Source organism: Typopeltis vanoorti, chromosome 5 (genome assembly GCF_054136105.1).
Source record: "Typopeltis vanoorti isolate ZY-2024b chromosome 5, IOZ_Tvanoo_1.0, whole genome shotgun sequence".
NCBI lineage: Eukaryota > Metazoa > Arthropoda > Arachnida > Uropygi > Thelyphonidae > Typopeltis > Typopeltis vanoorti.
In genome coordinates, this window is record NC_143553.1 from 87,133,241 (window position 1) to 87,144,924 (window position 11,684).

General features: G+C 33.5%; 1 protein-coding gene across 1 annotated transcript; it reads right to left on the reverse strand.

Moving 5' to 3' along the window:
- Positions 1–4,766: 4,766 nt before the first annotated feature.
- LOC150106620 (uncharacterized) lies at positions 4,767–11,157 on the reverse strand. Its single transcript, XM_090392582.1, has 6 exons — positions 11,029–11,157; positions 8,015–8,076; positions 5,855–5,953; positions 5,509–5,544; positions 4,966–5,007; positions 4,767–4,876 (listed from the first exon to the last, which is right to left on the reverse strand). Exons 1-6 carry the CDS (start codon positions 11,129–11,131, stop codon positions 4,835–4,837), a joined length of 384 nt encoding a protein of 127 aa, XP_090248708.1. The 5' UTR covers positions 11,132–11,157; the 3' UTR covers positions 4,767–4,834.
- Between the last annotated feature and the right edge of the window lie 527 nt (positions 11,158–11,684).

The following is an 11,684-nucleotide window of genomic DNA, read 5'->3' on the forward strand; positions in this document are numbered from 1 at the left end:
AAGCAAAGGATGTGTCGAAACCGACTGAGCAACAGAGGTTCTTAACATATAATTTATTAAAGCTAATATTTCTCTATTTGACGTCACTGGAAGCCATATTGCCACACTCGTACCTAGTAAGTTTTGGAGAGCGATGCCTTTTGCTAGAAGAGCCGCAGATTTTTAACACACAGTTAGTAAGACAATCACAAGCAGCCATTCTCATGGCGGGATTCGAACCCGCAGTCTCTTGACTAGGATACCACTGATGACCGAGTGGCACTAACCACGCGGAGATCCAGGACGGCTCACTAACATCTTCTGAGCTAAAATATTGACGTTTTGAAATTATTGACCTATGGAACAATCATTCAAGTATACTAGAAGAGGTTTGCTAGAAATTGTAAATTATACTTTCTCTCTCTCTCTCTCTCTCTCTCTCTCTCTCTCTCACACACACACACACACACGCGTGACACAAGAATAAAATAGGATTACATCTGTTTTGTTTTTTTCAAGAAATTCGAATGTCGGAAGTAAATAATCATTGCACTATCTCTGTATTAAATAGCAGGAAAGGACACTTTCTTCATTATAGTTCCTTCAAATCTGAAGAGTAATTATTTAAAAAAAAACTTGAGACCTTTCCATAGCATTATAAGTTGAAGTTGGATGACCACATGTTAATTTCTCATATTTGGATAATATGTAATAGTTAATATTGGACTGTGTGAGTTCGGCAGTTGATTTTCTTTATATACTGTATATATATATATATATATATATATATATATATATATATATATATATATATATATATATATATATATATATATATATATATATATATATATATATATATATATATATATATATATATATTTATACACTACTAGGAAGGAAAAAGGAAGACACCATATTGAGAAACTCCGACCATCAACCCCAAATTCAACTTGTCCGCAGACGAATGGCAGTTTTTACGTATTATCCTTCGTAGCACCCCGCGGTCACGTTCAGTGAGTGTGGTGAATCGTCCACTGCGGATATCAGTTGCAGTTGACTCCATGCGCTTCTATCGCATATGGTATCACTGATTGTTAACCTGGGATGGCCCGAATTGCAACAATTTGTCGAACTGGTAAGCCTGTAACGTGAGATCCTATCACAATGCCTCTTTCAAACTTCCGGAAAGCCATTTCACCCGAAACACAGTTGCACTGATTTGGGAACATTATATTCCTCCAATTTATACCGGCTACAAAACACGTGACTCTTTAGATGGAACGATGCACCTTTCCTATGGGGGTTGTCCGTTGACTTCTTTCCAAGCTGCGTGTGTGTGTGTGTATATATATATATATTTTTTTTTTTTTTTCCCCAAGGCAAGATAGACAAACCAGACAGAGAACACGCGTTTTGACAGACATAGCAAGCTATACAGATACGACTAAACTCCCTTTTATAACATTATTGAGGTTTATATGAAATGAATGTTTTGACGGAGACGTTTGAGTTTTCAATTCTTGAAGGTAACAAAGTATAAATATAATTTCGAGAGGATAAAATTACGAAAAAGATAACTATTGACGTATTTAGAACAGCATACATACGAGTTGTGTTTCGAAAATATCGGGAGTCAATTTCATGTGAAATATGTGGGCGAAGGTTATTACATAGACTATTATTAAACACGTGCTGTACCAAATCCTTTATGAATCAGCACTATAACAAAGGCCAACATATCATTCAAGGACTCATCTGAGACTATTTTGTCTCTTGCTCCATTACTAGGAGAAAGATAAAAATCATCCCGGATATTGCTTTGTGAAAATGAGTTAAGTGACAAAGCATAATGGAAAGTGAGAAAAATTTTAATGTCTAAAATGAAATTCAAGGAAACTGCTTAGAATTCCGGAATAATTACGACATGCAGTGAAGCATGCACGAAAATAAACCTTGACCCTTATGTATTTTATTATTCAGTAATGAAGATACAAGTAAATATAAAAGCATTCATTTCTTTGTGGCGTTGGTGAACACTCAAAATTTATGGGTTTTTTCTAAATGTCGTCGAAGTTTTGCTTATCATAAATCAGAAGAGACACTGGTAATTGCACAAGGATGAGGAGGACCAAAAGCTTAAAAAATTTTGATATTTTTCATATTTGAATACTTCACGGAATTAATTAAAAACACGTCATTTAGTAAAATATCAGACAGTACGTTTTATGGTCTTGATCCGTCTCTTTTCCAACAATGTGACCTCACATCAAACTGCTGGAAGCAGTCTGATGTGGGATAAGACAATTGGAGTAACACCATTCATTTGCTTCTCCAACAATTGAAGCAGCGCCATTTGCTTCTACTTTAGACGACTTTGGGCACACAGTAATAAAAAAGTCACTTTAAGCTTATTATAACATAAGTGGCTAATATATATCACTTTGCTAATATGAAAAAAGCTATTTAATTTGGCTTGTAAATAGAATGATCTTTTTATGACATATAACGAAAACATACAATTTAAAGACAAATTCTGAAAACCGTTTGGATCAAAAATTGTGTTTCATTACAAAAACTTTTAAATAAGTAGTTCAGAAGATTTTGTCTTTATATGAGATACAGTGGCATAACAAATTTTCTTCCGTCTTTCGCTATGAGAACAGAAACTAAATCGAGCAGATCGTAAACTGCTCAGCACTCTTTCTTACGATCTATAGCAGCAGTGCTTATCCTTTACAGAATGCACGGGGAAGACTATTTTAGTTTTCATAGAACTGTGATCAAATAATCATATAAATTAATAAATGAAATGAATTTAAATATAAAAACACACATTGTAAAATAAAATAATCAAAATATATTATGGATTTTAAGACATACCAAGTATAACGTAGATACACCATAAAATTATTAAATAATTCTATTATAAAAGAGAAATATTATTTCTAAAAACAGGCGCAGGGTTTTGCCATCTTGACCCTTGGAGGGTAATGGATGGCAATGGTGTAGCTAATGAAGTTCTAACTGAGGCTCGGCAATTGCTGCTACCCTCCTGCCGTGATCAGTGCTTTAATTTAATAGCTCAATAACACCTTATCCCTACACTGTCCTCTACAGATAACGGGGAAGATGAAAAGCATTCTTGCTTCGCCCCTTTAAGCCAGTCCTTATAAGGACATATAAGGATGAAAACAAGCGCGGTGTGTGAATAAGGAAATCGACCGTGAGATGCGGTGATTGTTTCATTCAATCCAATACCCTTGGAGGGTAATGGATGGCAATGCTGTACCAATGAAGTTAAACTGAGGTTCGGCTGTTGCTGTTACCCCCTTGGGCGCTGAGATTCGAGAGTTTTGAGTTCGCTCTCTTAAGGTTTTTGCCTTAAGGGAGCAATCTGAGTCTCCAGGGAAAGTGTTCTCCGGCACGGCCCGCTGAGGGGCTTTGTCGGTGAATGATTTTCTTCGGAATTTGAGAGGTTCTGCTCTGTGGTGGGGGAGACCGTCACTGAGTGGAACCAACGCTGAGATGAGATATGGACGGTCTTTCGCCCACTATGGAGTGGCCTAGAGATCGTCCGAATTTTTTTGAGTTCACCTTTACTTAAACAGTCGGTGATTAATATCCTTGGAGGGTAATGGATGGCAATGCTGTAGCCAATGAAGTTCTAACTGAAGCTCGGCTATTGCTGTTACCCTCCTGCCATCATCAGAGCTTTAATAGCTCAATAACACTTTATCCCTACACTGTCCTCTACAGATAAGGGAAGATGAAAAGCATTCTTGCTTCGTCCCTTTAAGCCAGTCCTTATTATAAGGACTATAAGGAAAACAGGCGAGAACTGGAATCGACCGTGAGATGCGGTGATTAATACCCTTGGAGGGTAATGTTGTAGCCAATGAAGTTCTAATTGAGGCTCGGCTATTGCTGTTACCCCTCCTGCCATGATTACAGCTTTAATAACTCAATAACACCTATCCCTACACTGTCCTCCACAGATAACGGGGAAGATGAAAAGAATTCTTGCTTCGCCCGTTTAAGCCAGTCCTTATCCTTGTAAGGATAAGAAAACAGGCGATGATGTGAAGTCTCTCACTGAAATTTTTCAACTATCATAGCTAAAAATAATATTAGCAATTAGCTAGCTATATTTATATATATAATATGAAAAAGATATTCACTGATACTCTACGTAAGAGATATCAGTTTTGAATATATATTTATATTTATATTGATACTCTACGTAAGAGATACCAATTGTGAATATATATTTATATTTATACTGATACTCTAGGTAAGATATACTAATTGTGAATATATACTTTCAAAATCTGGTTTGAAAAGAAGACTATGAATAAAAAAAAGAGAGATAAAAAAAGAAAGTTCGTACAATTCTGCTATTCAACTCATTGCAGTGACATGTTCCCAGTTCAACGGAAAAATATTCATAACATAAGTTCGATTTGATTTGGCCCTCAAAGATTAAAAATTAATGAAAAATGGAAACCATTTTACCTTTTAACACTGAGTTACAGAAATCACGTATATTTCATTCTTGATGGTATACAAATGAAACTACTGTATTGTATTAAAAAGCTTAGTTCTAATGATATCTAAACTTCCAAATATTCTTTAGCAAAAATAAATCAGATTACACGGGATGGTTGTTTTATAATAAATCTACTCAAACTTCTGAAGAAAATTCTACAAGTTTCATTAAGCTTTCAAAATTTAATATTCTGAAATTTTATTACATTTGTATTAAATGAATCCAAATTGTAATAGGTTTGGGTAACAGCATAAACTTCTGATTAATATATTAGCTGATCGTAACTTTCTTGCATTCGAATGTATTCTAATACGACTCTCTGTCCCATAATGCATTGTTGTAACATTTCTGCAAAAAAGAGAAAGAAAGAAATATTAAAAGATGTTTTAAGAAATTTTTTAAGCGTTAAAGAAGATAAATCACAAAATTTGACTTACCGAAACTTCTACATATTGTTTTCTCATTTCATCGGTTACATTCTAAAACAAATTATATATTTTTTTAATTAAAAGCAAGACAGTTAATACTCTTTGTAAATACACTCAAATAATTAAAATCACTCAATTAAAATATATCATCTTTTTTTTTTTTTTTGGCTAGATGGTTGAAGCAAGAATACTTTTCATATTCCCGGTTATCAGAAGAAAATATATGGATAGGGTGTTATTGAGCTATAAGCTCTGGTCATGGCGGGGTAACGGCAATAGACGAGCCTCAGTTAAAACTTCATTGGCTACAGCATTGCCATTGCTTAGGAGGAAAACATTGATTAAAGTTTTGACTTAAATCTCTTGTTCTGAAATTTTATGTCAATGCCGAATTCGAATATATTACCTTTACAGAATGAAATGGCCAAATAAAAGTTATCCTTAAATATCTGATCCGTAATATAGTTTCCATAAATAAAATAAGCATGTATTTCTATAGTACACATGATTTCAATAGAAGCAGTTATTCAAAAAGCTAAAAGCAATACATACCGCTTTCATTAATTTGTATGTGTAGCACATGAATATCTGAAATTAAAATAAGAAATAATTAAATATAAAATTCTTTTATATTAACTATATTTAACTGACATTATAGAGTTCTAATTTTATTGCTTATTTTCGTTACACTTTTAAAATGTTTGAACCAGTATTATTTATGGTGCGTACGTGTGTGTGTGTGTGTGTGTGTGTGTGTACGCTGAAAGCTGCCATACATTGCTAATAAATTCATAATAAAATATTGTTTTAAATAGTGAGATTTCCACTAACAACCAATATAAGTTTCTGTAAATTCATTCATTTAAAATATTAAAAATAAGTAATTTTAAAGATTTACCTTTTCCCTTTTTTCACAATCATTGCATATATCTGTCATAATCGTATCTGCTACATCCCCAGATTCTGGCATATGTGTCTTGGAGCACTCAACTAAATACTGTAGTGAATAAATAAATGCAAAAAAATGCATACATATATAATTAGATTAAAAAAGTTATTTATTTCTATAGAAAAAAAAAATGAAATTTTAAAAACCATGAAAGTTTTTACACTAAAATACTTTAAAATTCCTACACATTATTTTTTTTAATCAAAAATAAAAATATAAGGAATTCAATTTTTGTTTTTATGATGAAAATTCAGTTTTTGTTTGTGTACGAATATTATAATTTCTTAATTTTTTTTTCTAAGAGCCGGCCTGGTTGTCCGAGTGGTTAACGCAGTGATGGCGAACCTTTTTACCCAGGTGTGTCAAACATCTTTTTTTTTTTTAAATATTGACGTTGTTGATGTGCCACTTGCATACATGCATTATAAATCGAACTACGTAATCATAGATGGTGACTTATACATATCATATTAGGCTATTTATTTAATAGGACATTGATATAAAATCTATGAATTCATATTATACAATTAATTTAATAAAGTGAAATTATAAACTTACATTACATTTAATGACTTTTCTGCTGCTGAGTACTGGAAGAAAGTTGCTTTATAGAAGGGCTATAGTGTGTACATTTTAATGCTGCACAGGCAGCGCTCATATCATTGCTCAATCTATTTCTCCCTTTCGATTTGATATTATTTAAGACAGAAAATAGAGTTTCACAAAAGTATGTAGAAGAGAAAATTATTAGAAGAGCTTTAGCTCTAACTACAAAACAAAATAGAAATAGAAATAGGCTAACTATAAAGTATAATTTCTTCAATGAACCGAAACCTACCTTCGCCTTAACTGAGAGCGATCTTACACGATTTATCGCAGTTTTTTCATCAGAATGCCAATATTTTTCAACCTCCAAGGTGCGTCACCTGAAAACCTCAAGTGTGTCAGTGCTGACACGCGTGTCATTGGTTCGCCATCACTGGGTTAGCGTATCCACTTAGGCATGGATGTCTATGACATTCTCCCAATATGAACTGGGTCACCATGTGAGAGGTAGGCCCCCAACCTCCCGCAATGGGAGAGGCCCTCCTGCAGTAAGTAGAAATATGGGCTGTTCGTTTTTTTCCCCATATATATTCGTAATTCAGTTTCAGAAGTTAATCATTGCGTCTTCTGGTTCTAATCACACTGTTCTTAATACTTTTTTAGAATAATAGGGATATTTTATGGATAGATTTGATGGAAACCTATTAATTTCTCAGTCTCATCTGTTGCGTCAATAATGTATATACGAAGAGCAGCAAATAATTGAAGAAAACAATAGGACAGATCTCTTCATGACTTCTTTCAAATGCATTTAATGGATTCCTTTTAGTCACACGCAGCTTTTTCAATAATTAAATACAAAATACACAAACATTGCGTTTTGTGATAAACTTTAACACTGTGTGCGTGTGTGGGGGTTGGTGGGTGGGTGGGTGTGGGTGTGGGTGTGGGTGTGCGTGCGCGCGCGCACATAAACACACGAACAGCAGTGCTTTCTAGCGCTTGTAAAAATATAATTTGGTTTCTTTAAATTGAATTTCTATCAACTGTCACCGTTTTAGATTCCATTATAATTTAGCAGCATCTTCTTGAATAATCAATCGGTTGCAGTCTTTTCATTCTTTTCATTATTTTCCGATTTGCCAATGAAACACTCTAAGGAATCATCCAGAGACCACTACCAACGGTATCATTTTCTCTTACGGTCATCCGCACATGACATTAAAGCATCATTATCAACAAAACAGAAAACCATTCCTGCTTAGATCGTTAACTCACCTCTATTCTCCAGTCATTAGTAGAGCAATTTTTGGCTTTCTGAACCCTTTCAGTGTCATTAACTAGAACGAAATGTAAGAGCAGCATCTTCTTGAATAATCAATCGGTTGCAGTCTTTTCATTCTTTTCATTATTTTCCGATTTGCCAATGAAACACTCTAAGGAATCATCCAGAGACCACTACCAACGGTATCATTTTCTCTTACGGTCATCCGCACATGACATTAAAGCATCATTATCAACAAAACAAACAGAAAACCATTCCTGCTTAGATCGTTAACTCACCTCTATTCTCCAGTCATTAGTAGAGCAATTTTTGGCTTTCTGAACTCTTTCAGTGTCATTAACTAGAACGAAATGTAAGAGCAGTCAATTTAGTGACATGATAAACATCCAGAATAATTCATGATTAAATTTATTTTAAAGAAACAATAAAAAATACTTCACTTAAGAAAAGTCACTCAAACACAACTATTATAAGTGTTTGTAACAATAGCAGAAATACCTACCTAGCTTGATAGTGTTTATTATTTATTTAGTTAAAAAACGGCTTTACTGATGTACCTTACAATGGAGGAAGTATTGGCTCCGTAATTTAATAATTACTGTGTGAAGAGAATGCCCAGCAAGGTAACCACAGGTTACCTTGCTGGGTAAGAAGAAGGGGACACAAAGCATTCCCCTCAACTCTTGAGACGAAATATGACAATAGCCACTTCACGCCTACAGTAAGAACAGCGGTGGTGCTTCACCTAGTCATTAACGCCATCTACACCTAAAGATCTAATTGCCATTTCATCCGACCACGGAAGGCATGCTTTCAAGGGGACAACAATCTCTTCGCCAGAGCTTCGTTTTGCAGAAATTGGTCATATCACAGAAAGGCGAGGTTGACTTGGCTGGGATATTGCTCTTTACTAGCCCATTAATGGTCCTAAATTGATGGCGTTATCTTCGAGCCGCTTTCCAAGAAACAATGCTTGATGAGTTACCGTATTTATGAGCGGCATCAGGTATCAAAACATACTTCACATTTCTCATAGCACCCGAAACGAGAATCTACTTCCGACATTATCTGAGCAATAACACTTATTTCTTGGATCGATACGTCTTTAAGCCCTTTTCTACAAACCATAATGATCCATTTCATGAGTGCATTCCTTTTAAACGATTTTAATCACAATCTATGGATTTTAGTTTGTTGGACTTATGCGCTAAGTAAATTTTCATGATTCGAACATTTTGATGATATAGTTCTTTCTTTGCAAAACCCTGGACTTATGAAGTTGAGAAACATAAGGCCACTTGAACCGAAGTCGAGTTCCTTAGTTTCCGATAACAGTGGCGGTATCTAGAATATTTTTATAAATATAAAGCAAATAAATGATAAAGAATAACCTCTTCACATGGCCTTAGTTGTCTCCTTGTTGTAAACTCTAAACAGAGCTTAATTCACTTGCTGGTTATCAATATATAATTATCTCTATTCCACCGAAATTACTCAATATATTCCATATGTTTATTAAAACGCAACGTCACTTTTACTACCGACTGCGTTCAGTGCTAGTTTCTAATTTTGACAAAAGCTCTGCACTTGTTAAAATTATGTACTTGTAGAGTTGCTAAATATTTTATATCTCAGATAATATTCCAACGTATCACAAATTGTGACACAAAATTAGATATATTTAAAGAATTGCAAGTTTATGATCTAACCTTTTAGAAAAATGGTTGAAATTTTTTCTATCTCATCCCATATAAAGTACGTTACAAAATCGACAGCGCATTGTGGGTAAAAGTGGCTGAGGAGACACAAGGAACCTTTACTAGGAGAATTGTCCAAAAGAACAGAAGTGGAAGGAACAAAAAAGGAGAACACGAAGTTAGCTCACTAAGCAAAGCCATACTTACACTTTTCCGGAGGAGGGGCAAGCGCTAGAGTCCCCCCCCCCCTTACAAAATGAGTAAAGACAAAAACAATAAATATATACAAAAAACTTTTATTACATTTATTAAAAAACTTATGCAAAGTAAAGAGCTTACATATCAAACACAAATGCTACACTACCGCTAAACAAAGACACTGCAAATGTTTTTTCCCAGACTTCTCTTTCGCAAATATATCAAAAATATCATCATAATTCAAATTATTCACAACATCATTTTCAATAAATAATAGTGATAAATTTCACATCTTATCCTGATATAAAGTGTTTCGTAAATAATTTTTCGCCCTTTAAAGAACAGAAAATGAACATTATCTGTTTGTAGTATGACCGCAAACAGATACGGTTCATTTCAAAGTCATTAGTGCTGACTCAAGCAAACCATTTAATTAAATGGAATGGGTAAAGTTTGACTTAAAGTTTCTCTTTCTCTTTTTTTCCAAAGAATTTAACATCATTAACTGTTAAGATATAAAAATTACAACTGCACATTTGAAGGCCTATATAAAAGACAAGCAGCAATAAAATGCGTACAAGAATGTAAAGTTAAAATACCATATACTATAGCTATTGATATTATTAGGGAAAAGATCCCCCTAACTTAATTATATATAAGTTTAATATACTGTAGATTAATTAAAAAAGTGTTTGAAGTTTTCTCAAAACGTTTTGTGATCAATTTTAAAAATATTTAATTTTATTCAAATTAATAACAATGATAAATCCTAAATAATAATAGATAAGTAATAACTTATTATTCAAAAATTGAATAATAAAAAAAACTTAATGCAACCCTATGAATAACAGAAAATGATACAATAATACAATCTAGCTATGAATAAATATACTAGTAAAAAGAAACGAAATTCCTTGAACATTTTGTGTATTTTATACTTTTCATTATTTTATATTTTAAATATATATTTCAAAAAATAACATCATCAAAATAGTCCAACTACATCCATATGGAAGTGGTTGAAATCTCTATTGTGATATAATTATAAAGGCTTAATAAAATCGAAAAGTTTCCGATATATCAAAAGCCCAATATAGTTATTGAAAATCATATCAATTAATGATGTTTTAAATCCAATGAGAATTATTATGTAGCAAAAATAATCAATTGATGGAACAACAGCTTAAGAGAACGATCCAGATGAGAAAATATATATGAAACCTTAGAATATAGGACAGTTAATGGCACGTTTGGTATGCACTCTAAGCGTTGAATTACTGAGCACTGCAGAGGCGCTTCTCTATAGAATTAAGAAATGAATCAAGCTATTTGCTTCTAAAATTATCATGAATATAATTTCCATTTGTTTCTCATAGATGAATGAATAGCATACTTACTGCACCATGCCTGAAATACATTCAAATAATCTTCTCTTTCTTCCACATCTTGAACCACGACAAATCCTAAGCAGATGGCAAGCAACAGAAAATACGAGATCATTGCGAATGATTTAGCAGACGAGCTAATGTCAGTTAGAAGTGTGTTTGTTCACGTTAGAATAAGAATGAGGTATTGCGTGGCATTTTAGAAATGGGTGCTCAGATGTCTTGACGTCAACTGATGTTCAGTTTTATTTGTCCTCAAAAGGTCTGTTAAGTTGGGTGGGGTCTCTTAGCTTCTCTACTAAACAATGACACATCACTTTTTTTTTTTTTAATCAGTACGGTGTTTTATATAACTGCAGTTTTGTGTTCTGCGTTGTAAATAATCAGCCATTCGTTCTCATTGTACTCTTTGTTTCTAAGTACAAATACACAAAATTAAAGAATTATCTTAAAATTGCCATTTCTCTTTTTGCCATAGAATTAAACATGATTAACTGTCAGGATATAAAAATTTGATTCCGTTTACTGCCAAATATCGAAATCTTACATTGTAAGATTTCGATATTGGATACGTATATAAATAAAGACAAGCAGCTACCCAATACCCATATACTACATAAATAAACACGTATAAACAGGGCGGCAGAAGCGGGCATTCAGAGCATGCA

Excerpts from the sequence above, each read along its gene's own strand:
- LOC150106620 (XM_090392582.1), bottom strand. The coding sequence starts at position 11,131 with ATGATCTCGTATTTTCTGTTGCTTGCCATCTGCTTAGGATTTGTCGTG. Across the intron at positions 5,545-5,854 it reads ATTGTGAAAAAAGGGAAAAG|ATATTCATGTGCTACACATA; the intron begins GTAAATCTTTAA and ends TTTTAATTTCAG. Across the intron at positions 5,008-5,508 it reads CATACAAATTAATGAAAGCG|AATGTAACCGATGAAATGAG; the intron begins GTATGTATTGCT and ends AATTTGTTTTAG.